We start from the raw sequence: 18,376 nt of genomic DNA on the forward strand, positions 1-18,376 counted from the left end.
TGAACTGTAGCTCCCATGATCCCCACATGTCATGGGAGGGACCTGGTGGAAGGTAATTGAATCATGGGGGCATTATCTCCAGGCTGTTCTCACGATAGTGAGTTCTCATGAGAGCTGATGGTTTTATAAGAGGCCTTACCCACTTCACTCTGCACTTCTCCTTGCCGCTGCCATATGAAGAAGGACGTGTTTGCTTCCCCTTCCACCATGATTGTACATTTCCTGAGGCCTCCCCAGCGCTGTGGAACTATGAGTGAACTAAACCTCTTTCCTTTATAAATTACCCAGTCTTGGGTATGTCTTTATTAGCAGTGTGAGAACGGACTAATACATACACTATATTCTTACAATAAAACTAGAGAATACAATACAATAAAACTAGAGAAAAAATGTTATTAAGAAAATCATAAGGAAGATATATTCGTTAAGTAGAAGTGGATCACCATAAAGGTCTTCATTTTTATTTTCACATTGAGTAGACTGAGGACAGGGAAGAGGAGTGGTTGGTTTTGCTGTCTCAGGAGTGGCAGAGGCAGAAGAAAATCTGCATTCAAGTGGATATAGTTCAAACCCATGTTGTTCAGGGGTCAACTGTATTCTTCAGTGAGAAAAAAGGTAAGCTATAGAATATATCCCATGTGTAATATATCTGTGTATTTACAAATATCTCATATACTTAGAATCTATAGCAAACTGTTACATATAGCACATTTTGAGGAAATGGGATGTCTATGAACTTTCCATTGTCTGTATGATACTTTTTTTTTTTTTGAGACGGAGTCTCGTTCTGTCACCCAGGCTGGAGTGCAGTGGTGCAATCTCGGCTCACTGCAAGCTCTGCCTCCCAGGTTCACGTCATTCTCCTGCCTCAGCTTCTCGAGTAGCTGGGACTACAGGTGCCCGCCACCATGCCCAGCTAATTTTTTGTATTTTTAGTAGAGATGGGGTTTCACCATGTTAGCCGAGATGGTCTTGATCTCCTGACCTCGCAATCCGCCCGCCTTGGCCTCCCAAAGTGCTGGGATTACAGGCGTGAGCCACCACGCCCGGCCTGTATGATACTTTTATATACAAATATACACATTGGTATTATTTGAATTTTTACAGAGTATGATACGGAAAAATGAAAAATAGGAATTTGTCTATAATGAATTTATATTGCTTTTATAATAAGAAACCAATGGGAGAAATTGTTGCCATATTGTATTGCCTACAGGATAAAATCTAGTGTCTCCTGTCCTTTAGGAGTCTTAGGAATCTGCATGCCACGTCTCTCTACTCTTCTGCCCTGCCTGTCACTGCTGTTTTTCACAGGCCCTAGCTTCTAGCCTTCCCGCAATTGCCTGAATATAGCATGTTCAAATCCCAACTGCGAGTCTTTCTCGTTGTTTACTGACCAAGCCTATCTTGCCTTTCTTCCTCCATTCTACCTGTCCAAATCCAGATGACCTGCAAAGTCCACTTCAAGTCCCTCCTTCCCCACAAGAACTTTCCCTGCCTTCCCCTTGATCATCATCTCCGACCAACAGCACCAACTGGTGCTTTATCCTGTGATCCAGTTCATATTCCAATATATGGATACGGGCTGTGAAGGGAAGGGATTATTCCTTAGTTTTTTGTAATTCCTTCAGTCCGGCATTGTAAAATTTACATTATAAATGCTTAGCGTATTGCAAATGAACCAGTGAGTGAAAGAGTGATGCTGATTTTCTCCCGAATGTTTACTTACCATCTCAGAAGTAGATGACAGGGGAGGAAAAAGGAGAAGGGCTGAAGATTTTCCGAGGTGTAGGGCTCTAAAGGATGTGCTCCAGTTCATTGCCCAGCTTGCAAAAATCTCTTATAATTCAGCAAGTGCTGAATTAAAGTTGGAATTGAATTGATAAAACTTTCAGGCTTTTGGGGATGGACCCCAGGCTGTGTTGCTGATGAGGGATCACCCCCACCCCAAGAGGATTTTCTTCTCTGCATCTCTGCTCTATTCTCTTCCCAGCACTTTCCTGGGCATTGGAATATATGATTCCTTAACCATCTTATTACCTGGACATAATTGGAAAGTAAGTTTATGTAACTTTGAGCTAATAATAGAATTTAGTTTTTGAGTTAGTCATAAGTAACATTGTATCTTAAGTTTTGAGTATGAAATTACCAGCCACTCCTACTTTCTGTATTCTCACAAAAATCCTTCCAGGCATATTTGCTTAAATTAATCCTAAGCCACTTCAGCTATGAGTAGTCAAAATGAGTGTATCTTCAGTGCAGAAATCCCGTAAGTGTTGAACTTCTCCTTTCAGGGATTTTATAATTGAGTTTATCCTATCCGAAACTTTTCACTCTCAAGTATGTAACTTGGACTTCTTTTTGGTCATGCCGCAAAAATTCAGGATTTCTGCCTAAACCAGAAAAGGGCATGGCACCCACTTGGGACAGGCTACCAGAATAAATTATATGCTTGGACTAATTCAACACAGTGAACTTTGCTAATCATAGGAGGATCCAGAGACCATTGTGGGCTCAGAAGGGAGCTGGGCCGGTTTAAGATACTCTAATATACAAAATTTTCTTAGGAAAGTAATTCAAAATGAATGTACTGAATACAGAGACTCTCCAGATTTTTGAAAGAAAACGTTTTGTTGAAACACTAGCTTCTGCCTTATTTGAGAAGTCTCAGCATGTGATTCATCAGGTTCTTTCAGATTATAGAATTTGATGGGGTACTTTACTTCAGCAAAGCCCAGAATTGTGAATTAGCTCGTCATACTCATTGAGCTAAGCGTGTTTGATGTCCTTCCCCTGACTAGAGAAGGTTAAACTCCCATGGGCCCTGGAGCTTAGACCCATGGATGAGGGTGAGGATTTCAGGTAAAGAAGCCAAACTGAAAAGTCTAGGCCAAAGGGACTGCAGAGTTGGGAGTACAAATGCAGGAGGAGGAGTAGAGCTGGGTTTGAAAGGTATTGGCCTGGTGACAAGCACAATGTAGACACCTATGTGGTCTTGTATGTAGCACTTATGCCAACCTAGGTGACCGTGTTAGACCCATGCTTAACGGGGCTAAAATAGCAGAGGCAAATCTTACACTGAGATGATTCAGAAATGTTTAACCTCGTAGATGTTTGGTCACATTGTCATGTGGGGGCCATGCTGTATGTGAGTGGTTGTTTGTTAACCTTTGGCCAGAAGAGGCTGCATGCCCTTGGTGCTCCATGGCTCCGTGGTGACCCCACAGTTCACAGATAATTACATTTATAACCTGTCAGTATGTCCAAGACAGGCATTGCCACTTTCACCCTCCAAGTTCTTCAGTTTAAAAACAGACTTTTTAACTTAACGGATTTAATGTGACTTCTGGTTTTAGTGGTTAAGCACTGATCAGTTTGGGGAAGAATTGTGTCCCGACATTGAATTTCACAAATGCTTTTATACTTCTTTTCCAGATTGTGTGTTTAGGTTGATTTTAACAAACCCTAGTGTAAGTGACCACATGTTTGCATGATGTAAATGTAAAGTTAGCCAGAAGAAAGCCTCTATGTAGGAAGGTTACCTTTGATTTAGAGTGTTGTATTTTCAAATCACTAAAAATGAGATATAAAGCACTTTCTAAAGCTTGGAAATTCAAAGTATATTCTTATATTAGCTCTCTAACAGACTGTGAAAAACTAATAATAAGAACACACTGATTGGAGTTGGGAACAGTTCATGTATATTAATATTCTCAGAACATTAAACACTTGAAAATAACTTACGGAGAGACTCCTTTAGGGGTTTACTTATAATTCATACAAAATAATGTCTTGGATTTTTTAGGAGTTGGTTATAATTAATGCAGAATAATTCTTGGGTTCTTTGAATTAATGAATGTTGGCTTCTTTTAGAGATGTTGGGATGGAATATTAAGAAGTTGTTGTGGTAGCATTTGACCAGAGGACTGGGAAGTACTAGCACACTATCCCAGATGCATCCCAACAGCATCTCTGAGAGAGATAACAGGCATGCAAAGCACAGAAGCCCTTTTCATTATGCTGAGGTACACATTTCTCTATTTCCTATACCTACCTACTAGTCTGGAGACAAAGGTGGCTTTGACTTTCCCTGTATATTTACCTCAGTGTTTAAACTTCAGTCTTGGATGTTAATACTTTCATGTAAGAAAGCTTCCCTCACTCTTTCAAGTAGATGTGTATCAGCTAGAACCAGTAGAAGAGGCAAGAGTCATAAAAATAATAATAAAAAAAGGGCTATGCATTTGCCCAGTAGTCTAAAGCAGAGCCAATCTAAGCCACAGGTAACTACTACACCTTAGACTGAGTCTAGATGAGAGAGAGGAGAGAGAAAAGAAAGAGAAAAAAATAAAAAAAGGAATGGCTTAGCATTTCCCAGGGGTCAGGCCTCTGGCTATGCCATATTGTCACCAGCCTTCTTAGTGGAAGATGAAGACAGAAAGAGCCACACACCCATCTCCACTGACATTTTGATATCTTGGAAAGTCTTAACTCTGGAGAACACAGCCTTGGCAATATCCTTGAACTTCCCTCCATCTCTTTGAAGGTGGAATGTCTTGTCTTGATCAAGACTGTGGAGAAGAATAAAGTAGGGAGATAGGGGAGTGTTAATTTTTCTCCCCTCCATACCAAAAGTTTCTACCTTGACTTGCTTTGCTTCTTTTTAGATTTATTTCCTCACTTAGTAAAATGCATCATGTATTAGCCTGTTTACAGAGCTTCACCAGCATTAGTTGTCTAATTTTCAATTCCCACTATAAGTAAGGTGGGAGACTAACAGCAGTTGCCCCCTCTCCCTTTGTACCCTTAGGGGTTATGGACCACTGTTGGTGTCAGCCCTATGCAAACCCAGGTTTAAGCCTTCCTGCCTGCCCTCCCTCCCTCCTCCTTTTGCTCCCTCCCTCCCTTCCTTCCTTTTTCCCTCCTTCTCTCCTGCCCTCCCATGCCTCCCTCCCTCCCTCTTTCCCTCTTTCCTTTCCTCCCTTCTCCCTCCTTCCTTCGCTCCTTCCCTTCCTCTTTTCTTCCCTCCTCATCTCCTCCGTTCCTATTTCCTAACTTCTTCTTTGGGCAAATTCTGAAACAGTAGGGAAGCAAATATGTCAACACTTACATGGTATGTGGGAAAATGCAACATGGAAGATCTGGTAACTTGAAGTCTGACTTCGGTCCACAGTACCTAGTAAATTTTACTAATGATAGTTATCAGTGGCCTGGAAATTGCCAAATGAGTGAACTTTTCTCAGGTTTTGAATTATCTCAGTTTAACGTTCTGTTTTTAATTTTTATTTTTTAAATTGTGAACTGACAGATTATAGTTGTATATTTATGGGGTACAAAGTGATATTGTAATTTATGAATATAATGTGGAATAATTAAATCAAGCTAGTTAAAATGTTTATCATCTCAAATACTTATTTTTTGTGGTGAGAATATTTGAAATGTATACTCTTAGTGATTTTGAAGTATACATTATTATTTACTATATTCACCATGCTGTGCATTATATGTCAAAGAAAAATATCTTATTTCCTCTAACTGATATTTTGTACCTTTTGACCATCATCTCCACGTTCTACCCACCTTCTCAGTCTCTGTTATCCACCATTCTACTCTCTGCTTATTTGTATTTTATTGTTTTAGATGCTGTGTATATGAGAACATGTGGGATTTGTCTTCCTGTGTCTGGCTTATTTTACATAGCATAATGCTTTCCAAGTCCATCCATGTTGTCACAAATGACAGACTTTTTTTCTTTCTTAAGGCTGAATAAAATTCCGTTGTGTATATGTACCACATTTTCTTTATCCTTTTATCTGCTGATGGACACCTAGATTGATCTATAACTTGGCTACTGTGAATAGTGCTTCAATGAACGTGAGAGTGCAGATGTCTCTTCAATGTGTTGATTTCAAATCTTATGGGTAAATACCCAGAAGTGGGATTTCTGGATCATGTGCTATTTCTGTTTTTAATTTTTTTAAGGAGCCTCCATATACTTTTCCATAATAGTTATGCTAATTTACATTTCACCAACAGTGTACAGGAGTTCCCTTTCCTCCACATTCTTGCCAATGTTTGTTTTCTTTTTTTTTATAATAATCATTCTGACAGATGTAAGTTGATATCTCATTGTGGTTTTAATTTTTATTTCCCTGGCGATGAGCATCTTTTCATGTATCTGTTGGCCCTTTGCATGTCTTCTTTTGAGAAATGTCTATTCAAGTTCCTTGTTCATTTTTAAATCAGACTGTTTTTCTGTAGTGTTGTTGAGTTCCATATATATTTTGTATATTAACCCTTTATCAGATGTATGGCTTGCACATATTTTCTCTCTTCACTCTGTTATTTTGCAGAGTGTGTTGTGCAGAAACTTTATATTTTGATGTATCTATTTTTGCTTTTGTTGCCTGCACTTTTGAGGTCAAATCTAAAAAGTTATTGCCCAGAATAGTGTCGTGTAGTTTTTTCCCCTCTGTGTTTTCTTCTAGTGGTTTTTCAGTGTAAGATCTTATGTCTGAATCTTTAATCCATTTTGAACTGATTGTTGTATATAGGGTGAGGATAAGGGTCCAGTTTTAGTCTTCTACATATGGATGTTTGGTTTACCCAGCACTGTTTACTGAAGAGACAGTCCTTTCCCTATTATATGTTCTTGATACCTTTGTCAAGAGTCAGTTGGCTACAAATGTGTTTGATTTTTGGGCTCTCTATTCTTTTCTACTGGTCGATGTGTCTATTTTTATGACAGTACCATGCTTTTTAAGTTACTATTGCTTTGTAGTGTAATTTGAAATCAGGAAGTGTGCCGTCTCTGGCATTGTTCTTTTTGTTCAATATTGCCTTGGCCATTTGGGGGCTCCATATGAATTTATTTTATGGTTCCATTTGAATTTTACAATTGTTTTGCCTATTTTTGTTAAAAATGCTATTGAAATTTTATTAGGGATTGCTGCATTGAATCTGCAGATTGCTTTAGGCAGAACGGACATTTTAACAATATTAATTTCTCCAATCCGTGAACATGGGATATCTTTCCATTTATCCATGTCTTTGTTAATTTCTTTTCTTTTTCTTTTTACTTTTCTATAGTTTTCAGGGTACAGTTCTTTCACCATCTTAAATTTATTCATAAGTATTTTTTACAGCTATTGTAATTGACTTTTTTTCAGAAAGTTTGTTATTAGTGTATAGAAACACTGCTGATTTTTGTGTGTTGATTTTGTATTCTGCAATTTAACTATATTTATTAGTTCTTTTTTTTGTTGTTGTTGAGACAGAATCTCACTCTGTTGCCTAGCCTGGAGTGCAGTGGTGCGATCTTGGCTCACTGCAACCTCCACCTACTGGGTTCAAGCGATTCTCCCACCTCAGCCTCCTGTGTAGCTAGGATTACAGGCATATGCTACCATGCCTGGCTAATTTTTGTATTTTTAGTAGAAACGGGGTTTCACCATGTTGGCCAGGCTGGTCTTGAACTCCTGACTATAAGTGATCCTCCCGCCTTGGCCTCCCAAAGTGCTGGGATTACAGGCGTGAGCCACTGTGCCCAGCCTGTATTTACTAATTTTGGCAGTTTTATATGGTGGAATCTTTAGAGTTTTCCATATACAAGATCATATTTTTGACAAACAGCAACAATTCCACTTTTTCCTTTATGGATGCCTTTTCTTTTTTTCTCTTGCCTAATTACTCTGGTAAAGTCTTCTAATACTGTGTTCAATATAAGTGGCAAGAGTGGGCATCCTTGTGTTCTTCTGGATCTTAGAGGAAAATGTTCTATTTTTTTATCATTGAATGTAATGTTAGCTGTGCTTATCATCTATGTCCTTTATTATGTTGAGGTACATTGATTTGTTGAGAGTTTTTAATCATGAAAAGATGTTGAATTTTGTCAAATTATTTCTATGCATCTATTGATTATATAATTTTTTTCCTTCATTCTTATGTGATACTGATTTGCATATGTTGAACCATCCTTGCATGCCAGAGATAAATCTCATTTGATCATAGTGAATGAACCTCTTAATATATTGTGGAATTCAGTTTATTAGCATTTTATTGAGTATTTTTACATCTGTATTTATCAAAGACATTGGCCTTTAGTTTTCTATTCTTGTGATATCCTTGTCTGGCTTTGGTATGAGGGTAATGCTGGGCTCATAAAAAGAATTTGGAAATATTATTTCCCCTTCAATTTTTTGGAAGAGTTTGTGAAGGATTGGTATTAGTTTTTCTTTAAAAGTCTGATAGAATTCAACAGTGAAGCCATTAGGTCCTGGGCTTTTCTTTGATGGAAGACTTTTTACTGTTTATTCAATCTTCTTGTTGATCTCTTCAGATTTTCTATTTTTTTTTTTTTTTTTTGACATTCTCACTCTGTCACCCAGGCTGGAGTGCAGTCGTGTGATCTCCACTCACTGCAACCTCTGCTGCCTGGGTTCAAGTGATTCTCTTGCCTCAGCCTTCTGAGTAGCTGGAATTACAGGCATGCACCACCACACCTGGCTAATTTTTGTATTTTTATTAGAGATGGAGTTTCACCATATTGGCCAGGCTGGTCTTGAACTCCTGACCTCAGGTGATCTGCCTGCCCTGGCCTCCCAAAGTCGTGGGATTACAGACATGAGCCACCATGCCCGGCCCAGATTTTCTTTTTCTTTATGATTTAGTCTTAATAGGTTATATGTGTTTAGGAATACATCCTTTCTTCTCAGTTATTCAATTTTTTGGACATTTAATTGTTTACAGTAGCTCTTATGATTCTTTGTATTTCTGTTTAATGTCTTCTCTTTCATTTCTGATTTTATTTACTTGAGTCATCTCTTTTTTCTTAGTCTAAAGGTTTCTCAATTTTTATTTTTTCAAAAATACAAGTTTTAGTTTATTTTAGTATTGCTTTTCTAGTTCTATTTCATTGTTTTCTGCTCTGATATTTTTAATTTTTCTGCTAAAATTGAGCTTAGCTTGTTCTTCATTTTGTTTTTTTTTTTTTTGAGGCATAACATTAAGTTGTTTATTTGAGACCTTTCTTTTTGATGTAGGCACTTACTGCAATAAACTTTTTTCTCAACTGTTTTTGCTGTATCCTGTAAGTTTTAGAATTTTGTATCTCCATTTTCATTTGTCTCAATTTTTTTTAATTTCCCTTTTCATTTCTTTATTAACTCATTGGTTGTTCAGTAATGTGTTGTTTTTCATGTATTTGTCAATTTTCCAAAATTACTCCTGTTGTTGATTTTTTAGTTTCATACCATCCTAGTTGGTAAAGGCACTTGTTATTATTTCAGTCTTCTTAAATTTGTGAATACTCTTAAAGACATGTCAATACTTGTCCTCACATACAATCTATCCTGAAGCATGTTCCATGTGTGCTTGAGAAGATTGTATATTTTGTTGCTCTCAGATGGAATGTTCTGCATATGTCTGTTAGTTAATTGGTCTAAAGTGTTGTTCAAGACCAGTGTTTTCTTATTAATTTCTGTCTGGATGATTTGTCCATTGCTATAAGTGGGATAAGTCCCATACTATTCTTGTATTGCCGTCTATCTCTCCATTTAGATCCTTTAGTATTTGCTTTATATAATTTTGGTGCTCTGATGTTGGGTGCATATATATTTACAGTTGTTATATCCTCTTGTTGAATTGACCCTTTTATCATTATATAACATCTTTCTTTGTTTCTTTCTGTAGTTTTGGCTTAAAGTCTGTTTTGTTTTATATAAATAGAAGTATCCCTGCCCTCTTTTGGTTTCCCTTTGCATGGAATATCTTTTTCCGTTCTTTCACTTTCAGTTTGTGTGTGTCCTTAAAAGTGAGGTGAGTATCTTGTAGGCGGCTTGTAGTTGGGTCTAGTTTTGTGTTTTTTTGTTTTGTTGTTTGTTTAATTCATTCAATTACTCTATGTCTTTTTGTTGGAGAATTTAATCTGTTTACATTCAAGGTAATTATCAATAGGTAAGGACTTCTGTCATTTTATTATTTTCTGGTTGTTTTGTTTCTTTCTTCCTGTCTTGTCTTCCTTTGCAATTTGATGGTTTTCTATAGTGATATGCTTTGAATCTTTTCTATTTTTGTTTTGTGTGTCTACTATACATTTTTATTTTGTGATCACTATGAGACTTACATAGAACATCTTATAACAGTCTGTTTCAAGCTGCTAACTTCTTAACTTTTCATACAGCTTTACAATTTTATTGCCCTTCATTTTATGTTTTTGATATCAGAATTTACATCATTGTGTAATATGCATTTATTAACAGTTTATTTTAGCTATAGTCATTATTATTAGTTTTTTCCTTGGAACCCTCATACTAGGAGTAAAACTGCTTTACATGCCACAATTAGAGTTCTAAAGTATCATGCATATGGCTTTGTATTACTTATACCATTGAGTTTTCTGATTTTTTGTGTTTTATGTTATTAGTGTTTTTTTTGTTTAACTTAAAGACCTCTCTTTAGCCAATCATGTAAGGCAGGCCTAGTGGTGATGAATTCCATTAGCATTTGTTTGTCTGGGAAAGTTTTTCTTTTTCATTTTGGAAAGATAATTTTGTTGGGTAAAGTATTCTTGTTTGGCAGCATTTTTTCCTTCATCCCTTTGAATAAATCATCCCACTCTGTCTTGCCGTGCAGGAATTCTGTTAAGAAATCTACTGACATTGTATCGGGACTCCCTTGGATGTAATGTGTTTCTTATTGCTCTCAGCATATTAGCATATTTTCTTCATCTTTGATTTTTCATAATTTGATTATGTGTCCTGGTGAACTCTTCTTTTGGTTTACTTTGATTGGAGACCTCTGTGCTTCCTCTACCTGAATATTGGCATCTATCCCTAAATTAAAAGAAGTTTTCAGCCATTAGTTCATTTAAAAATACTTTTTTTTTCTTTTTTATTTCTTCTTGAATTCTTCTTATGCATAGGTTAGGTCTCTTAATGGTATTCCATAGTCCTTATAGGCTTTTGTCACCTTATTTATTTATTTGCAGCTCTGATTAGATAATTTCAGATGTTCTATCTTTGAATTCACTGATTCTTCAGTGTGAGGGAGCCTGATGTTGAAGCTTCCTGTATGCATGTTTCAGTTCAGTATTGTGTCTAGTATTTCTGTTTATAAAATTTGACCCTTTCTTTCGGGTCTATCGTTGGAGCTTTCTTCGTTTCTTCTGGAGATAACATGATTTCCTGATTCTTTGTAATTCTTGTTTTCTTGCATTGGTGTTTGTGCAGTTGAGGAGATAGCCATCTTTTTAGGCTTTTAAGGTGTTTTTTTTTTTTTTTTTTTTTTTTTTTTTTTTGGCAGGGATAGACCTTCACTCTTTCATTTAGCTTTTATTGTAGATGGGCCAGCTTTAATGGTCATGGGCAGTCAGAGGTTGCTTTGGGCTCTCTAGATGGCTGGGCTGCTGCCTTTGCTCTCAAATTTTGATGAGGCAGCTGGCTGGGCTCTTCTATCCAGTGAGACCACTGGTTGATCTCTGGAAATACAGTTGGCCCATCATTGGGCTGGGCTGCAGGAGTATATTGTTTGGACAGATAGTTTTACTATTTGAGTTCAGTAGTTGAACAGGGTTGCAGGACAGGCTGTGATCAGGATGCTAATTGGAATGGCTGGGAGCAGCTGCTATGCTCATTAGAAATGCACCGTTGAGGTTTGTCTCTCTGTCTAGGCAGGCTCTTGAGGTGAGCTTTGAAGCTTGACTGAGTGCTGTTTAAACTCCTGGGTATGATAGATAGAGCCTCTGCTCTCTGTGGAAATTTGCTGTGATGATTGCCTCTCTCCCTGGATGTGAGGCTTTGGGGCAAGGTATGAGGCTGGTCCTGGAGGCTGACTGTGTAGGAATCTAAGCTAGGTAGAACTTTCGATCACTTCTGGAGTGACTAGCTCAGCTTTTCAAATTGGATGGGCCATTAGCTGGTACCACTGATTGGGCACTGCAAGCTAACACCATATCTATGTCCTGGTTGCTTTGTATTACACGTCCTTTCTTTGTTTCTGCCTAATCCCAGTTGGTCTAGTGGTACCATTTTCCCCTGTGTTCCCCATGGTGTAAGATAGGAGTGGGCTTTCTGGAAAGTGCCACAGGATGCTAGAGAAGATGGTTGTCCACCTCTGGTTTTCTCTTCCCTCTGTAGAAACCCCAGTTCCTGGAGAATCCTCTCTTTGTGGCACTATGCTAACCTCTGGGAGGAGGAAAGGTAGTATAGTCAAAATAAGACCCTTTGTCTTACCCTTTTCATGTGGAAAAGTTCCATAAACCACACAGGGGACTCAGGCTTATTCCCAATTTTGGAGGATTTCACCATAGTGTTCATATCTGTGGATAGTTGCTGATAGAACTTTCTGTGGAACATGGGGAAACCTAAGACCTCCTATTCCTCTATTTTGCTGACATCCAACTAGACATTCTTGACACCCATTTTCTTTTTAATTCTAGTTATTCCTTGATATCCATTACTTTACATTGTCCTGATTCCTACTCTATTATATTAGTGCCTTTGCCTTCATTTCCTCTGTAAATCCTTGCCCCTGTTTGGGACTTACTCAACCGTCAGTCTTTGACTCTGTCTGTCTCTAAATTTGACTGTCTTTTGGGAAATTTTCTGTTCTCTCTGATCATCTTTTGCTTCTTTTTTTGTTGTTGTCTTTTAGTTTTAACTGTTACCTAGTTTTTAGGGCTTAATCTCCTTTGAACATTGGCACTTTGAATGCCCCTTTGTTATATCAAACTCAGCATATCTTAAAAGTTAACTTAAAATTACCTAGAAACTCACTTCCCCATTTCTTCCAGTGAGGGTATAGTGTCAGGAAAAGAGCAAGTGCTCAGTAAATTCTGCTATTAACCCAGTGAAGACAGCACATACTGCTTCATTTATCTTCCTTAAGCATTTCTCTAGTTTGTCCCAACCTGTTTTTTCTTAGCCCTGCATTTTTAAATTTAAGTATATTTTATATGCAGTAAAAGGTACAAATCATATATTTAGTTTTGAAAAATGCATGCACTTCTATAACCAACACCCCATCAAAGTATAGAACATTTCTATCACCCTAGAAAGTTCCGTCTTCCCCTCTCCTAGAAATAACTTCTGACCCCAATCAATAGAAAGTTTTCTTTAGAACCTTAAATAAATGTGTGCATACAACTTATTTCATAGAATTCTTTAATTTTTGCAATCTGTCTCTCAGCATTTTTTTTTTGAGATTCATGTATGTTCTTGTAAAGTTCAGTGTTTGATATTTTTAGTTGATAAGTGATATTCCATTGTATGATTATATCTTAATTTGTTTAGTCTCCTGTTGATGGACACCTGGGCTATTTCTAGTTTGGGGCTTTTTTTGTTTGTTTGTGACAGAATCGTGCTCTGTCACCCAGGCTGGAGTGCAGTGGCACAATCTCAGCTCACTACAACTTCTGCCTCCTGGGTTCAAATGATTCTCCTGCCTCAGCCTCCCGAATCGCTGGGATTATAGGCGTGTGCCACCATGCCCAGCTAATTTTTTGTACCTTTAGTAGAGATGCGGTTTCACCATGTTGGTCAGGCTGGTCTCAAATTCCTGCCTCAAGTGATCTGCCCACCTCGGTCTCCCAAAGTGCTGGAATTACAGGTGTGAGCCACGGTGCCTGGCTGTAGTTTGGTGCTATTTTGAATAAAGCTCTAATTAATCTTTATGTGGACATATGTGTTCATTTTACTTGGATAAATACCTTGGAGGAAAGAATAAACATTTATCTTGCTTTTCCTTTTGAAAATAACAACCCTTGAATCCATGGATCAATTTTAACATAACTAAGACAAATGGCATATCTTTCCAGATAAGATGCAACAGGAAATCCAAAGAACCCAGCCCCAGGTATTATTGCCAAAGGAATTGAACCTGAATTAACTCAAGTCTCTAGGTGCAATTACCAATTTTACAGGACATGTAGGGATATAGGAGCAGTTCCATGAGAAAATCTACAAGAAAACTGTTCTAATTTATCCACAAATAAGTGGCATAAAAAATTGTAAGTAGAGGAAGGACTGTTAGAAATTAAAGGAGACTTAAGGTCCATGACCAAAGGGAATTTGTGGAGCTGCTTTGCATCTTGATTCATACAAACTAATTGTAAAAAGATAGTTTTGAGACAGTTGAGGAGTATATTAAAAATACATTAATTTTTAAAAGTGGCAATGGTATTGTAGTTAAAAACGAGTCTTTACCTGTTATACAGAAGTATTTACAGGAGAAATAAGATGTTTTCTGGTATTTGCTTCAAAATGCCTTTGAAAAGACAGGTAAAATAGACACAATATTGATATTGTTGAAAAGGATAATGAAGGTACATTGTGCTGAACTGTCTCATGACTTTGTTTTCATAATAAAAAATTTAAACATGAAAAACATGCATTTTGACCCTGAAGTGAAAGTTCTGGCTATGAAGAACACTGAAAATATGACTGAGATCAGCTTCTTAAAATCATATTAATGGGTTTTGCTGGCATTATCACTGTTGTGAAGAAATATTTTTATCTCACACTTCATTTCTTATCTTATCTGAGAACCTTCCCTTGGGAGCTGGTGACTTCAGTGTGTAAAATCAGAGCTTGGCATTTGTTGTCTGTTTTTTACACCATAGACTGGAAATACTTTCTGTCCCAGCAGGGATTTGATTGCATTCATTCTTTGCACTCCTTCCTTGAAGACTGAATGAAGATCAGCAAGAACATTGATGCCCACTAGCTGTTTACTCTGAAGTAAGCAATATGTAGATGGGTGCTCTGGGGCCCACCTCTGCCTCCTAAAGAACCATATCCTTCTTTGCTGCTCACAGAGCTGGACTCCACCAGTACTTACCCCTTTTACCTTTGACCATCTGTGTGACATGTCACAAAGTCATCAGGAACCCCCAAATGAAAAACCTGTTCTCTTGCAGCGTATGTGCACCAAATACTATGTTTTCAAGCCCTTCTATCTACAGCTCACAGATGCCAAGTGCTGATTCATAGCCTGTACATGGGTGATGCATTGTAACTCTAAGGAGAATGCCTGGTGGTGTAGTGCACATGCTGTAATAATTGCTTTTCTGCACTATGTATCATTGATGATACGGGTTATCAGACCTTGTCATTTGATAAGGAAATTTTGACAGTAATTCATTCTACTTTCAAGTGTGTTTATTTTCAGCCTTGAAACTCAGTTTTGTTTTTGTTTTTATAAGCATCTTAGCAGTTATGTGAGACTTATGCCTTTTTTTGCCACAAGAGGTATAACTTTGATGTGTCTGTCATTCTATGTCACTGCCTTTAGTGACAAAACTAGTTCACTTTTGTAATCTGATAATTTTGTGATAATTTTGCATTTGTCAGGAAGACTGGATTGTTTTGCTGGAAGTGACAAGGTGCACTGTATGGAAGAGATGCCAAAACTTACATGGCTGTGCTTAGCTGAGTTTCCATTCAGTTGATGATCTGGAGTAGGGACAAATAGATTGCAGGTCCAGTAAAATATAGCTTTTAATACACATCAGACTTCCTTGCCATGCTTTTCCTCCATCTGCGTGTGTAAAATATTTATCTTTGAAAATTCACTTTTTTTTTTTTTTTTTAGAACATCTGAATTTATGCTCTACTGATTCCAAAGTTCTCATTCATCATTTAGGTTTACAACATTATTTCATGGTGTAATTTCACTTCTGTTGTATTTCATTTTTGTGAATTCAAAGGGTAACACTATATAATAGGATAAAAATGTCAATTTAAATGTAAACAATAACACCCCCAAAATGTGAAAATGTATTTATTGTAACAGACTATATCAAACTAAACATCAGTAAAGACCAACCACACTGTTAATATGAGGTTTGCAGAGACAAAGGGATGGCACCTGGTAATTTCTAAATTTCAAATTTCTTATAATTTATCTTACATTTTTGGACTGCATTATTGAAACCACCCAGTTGCTAGATAGAGCAGACCACTGGGTTCACTGTGGCCCTTGATCATGCACTAAAGAAAACTGCCTTCAAACAATAATCTGGGGACAGTTGTTTTCCTTCATTGCCAGGGAGTCCTCAGACCCTGTGAAGCCTGCCCATGTAGGATGGTGTTTCTCAAGCTGTGGTTTGGAACCTTTGCATCAAAATCACTTGGAGAACTTCTTTAACAAGTATTTTCCTAAGCCCCATCCCTGACTCCTTAGCAGACTCTCTGGGAGTGAGGCCTGGAAACCTGCATTTTAAACAACTTTCCTCAGTGAATCTGACAAGAGTATAGTTTAAGTATTGCTTAGGGGTTATGCAACATAGAGCCAGAATGCCTCTCTTTTTGGTTCGTATGACACATTTGTGTACTTAATGATGAGGTTTTTTTCTTTTCCTCTTTTACCCTCAGGACTCGTCAGTCACATCTGTTACCTGTTCACTGAAACTGCCACACTGTGCTTGGATGTGGACAATAAAAACAACAATGAGATGGCAGCTGCACTGCTCTTTTCCCTGCTTGATATTTTGCACGGCGTGCTGACCTATACCTCCGGTATTGTGCGGCTGGCTTTGCAGGTAGAGGATCTGTTTTCCTGTGTCTTGAGCAGCCCTACTCCATTTCATGCTTCCCTTTCATTCTCTTCTTTCTTATCTTCCTCTGTTGTGTCTTTACTTATTTAAAAGAAGGTATAATTCCATAGAGAGTGTCTTCTGAAGAGTCATCTTTGGGTGACCAATGTCAAGAACAGAGAATCTGATCAAAATCTTCAGGGAAGGAAGGAGAGCCTACTACTAAGCAGAGACTTAGCAAGCATTAGTTGGGAACCCACTCCTGACCAAGGAGAGCATTTGCCTTAGGCACATCCTAGGTTGGCCAAGTAGTTTGCAGTTTTTCATGTCCTGAGGTGGCTCTCCAGTTCCCCCTCAGCAGGATAGGTCAGCTTTCTAGGAATAATGGATTGAGGGTTTGTGTACATACACATGCATGTGTGTGTTTGTAGACACATATACATACATATGTAACTCATAAGCTCACTTGCTTTCCCTTATGACTGATACCATGGACTTGTGAGATGGTTTTGAGGAATAGAGGTGTATTCAGTGGCTATGGAAAAAGCCAATTAGCCATAAACTGTAACCTGTATTTACTTAGCATCATGCTGTAAGGCAGGAAGGAGGTGTGGTTTTATAGAGTACTTTCCTATGCCTGTTTTATTTAATGCTCTGTCTAACCAACGGAGTCAGCTGATATTTAGATCAAGTGAAAGTGACAGGGCCAAGGTGAATTTATTGTTATATTTAAAATCCTGATACAATTGCAAGAGATGTATATCAAATGGTAGCATCCAAGCTTGGATAGACGCAGAAGCTAAAGTTGAAACCAAACTGTTTTGATACCTTGCCAAAGTCACAGTAGCAGAGCCAAGAGTGAATCCCCAGAACCAAGGATAGCTTCTGTTATTCATCATTATGATAAATGATATTTTTTATCCACAGTTAAGCTTGTCAAGTATTTAGCTTGTCTAATATGATTTAATAAATCTAAGATCCCCTCAACAAATATTGTTAGTTACTAAGTATTTAACCCAAACTGTAAAGCCAGTAGATTAATTAAAAAGCCATGGCCTTTGAATTACCTAGCTGCTTTTATTAGCTCACTTATCATCCAAATTAACAGTAAATAATGGTTACGTACTTAAATAATCCCTAATTATGTATTTCTCCTATCTTTTCCTCTCTGTTCTAGTAAGTTTCTCTTCAGAGAACGCAGTATCTTATTTCAGTTTCCATAGTGGTAGATTTTTGTAATTCTTTGAGATGTAGTTGATAGTTACTCTTACAGGATACCTTGATGGCAATCTATAAAAGATTTTCTTGTAAATTGTAGACAAAAAGATCAGAAGTTAAAAAATCTTCAGAATAATAGAAATTCTTTTTTTTTTACTACAAGTGATTAGGTAGATATTCAGGGATGTTTTAAAAGGAAACTCCTTAATACAAAATATTTTTGAATTTTCTGTTTCCAACTTGCTAGTTTCCCAGTAGATCACTGTTTTTTATTGTTTTCATAGTCTTCAACACCACTGTACATTTTACTGCTACCATCTTTCTAAATCATCCCTCATAATATCTGCCATGTATTGCTTTTGGCCTTGACCACTGACTTTGGTCTTCATGACACCTGGTGTCAATATGAAGGAGGAGGAGTCCTTGAGGCTGAATTAGGTGAAAGAGTTGGGAAAAGAAATGGAATGTGAATCAAAGACATATCTGCCTTGAAACACTGAGCCATAAGTACTTTCCAAAACCCTAAGTCACCCCTTCCATTTATAGATATACTTCTCACACTGGGGATTCTTCTGCACTTGAAACCTATATCTATTTCTAATAGGAGCTTCTTTAAAGTAGAAGAAT

General features: G+C 37.5%; 1 protein-coding gene across 1 annotated transcript in view; it reads left to right on the forward strand.

The window, feature by feature from the left end:
• The window catches only part of ULK4 (unc-51 like kinase 4), a 718,037-nt gene that overhangs the window by 484,354 nt on the left and 215,307 nt on the right, over positions 1-18,376 (forward strand). The window contains exon 33 of the mRNA XM_030812066.1: positions 16,371-16,537. Coding sequence (XP_030667926.1) covers positions 16,371-16,537 — 167 coding nt within the window. The remainder of the gene's footprint in view (positions 1-16,370; positions 16,538-18,376) is intronic.

The sequence above is a fragment of the Nomascus leucogenys genome, chromosome 4 (genome assembly GCF_006542625.1).
Source record: "Nomascus leucogenys isolate Asia chromosome 4, Asia_NLE_v1, whole genome shotgun sequence".
NCBI lineage: Eukaryota > Metazoa > Chordata > Mammalia > Primates > Hylobatidae > Nomascus > Nomascus leucogenys.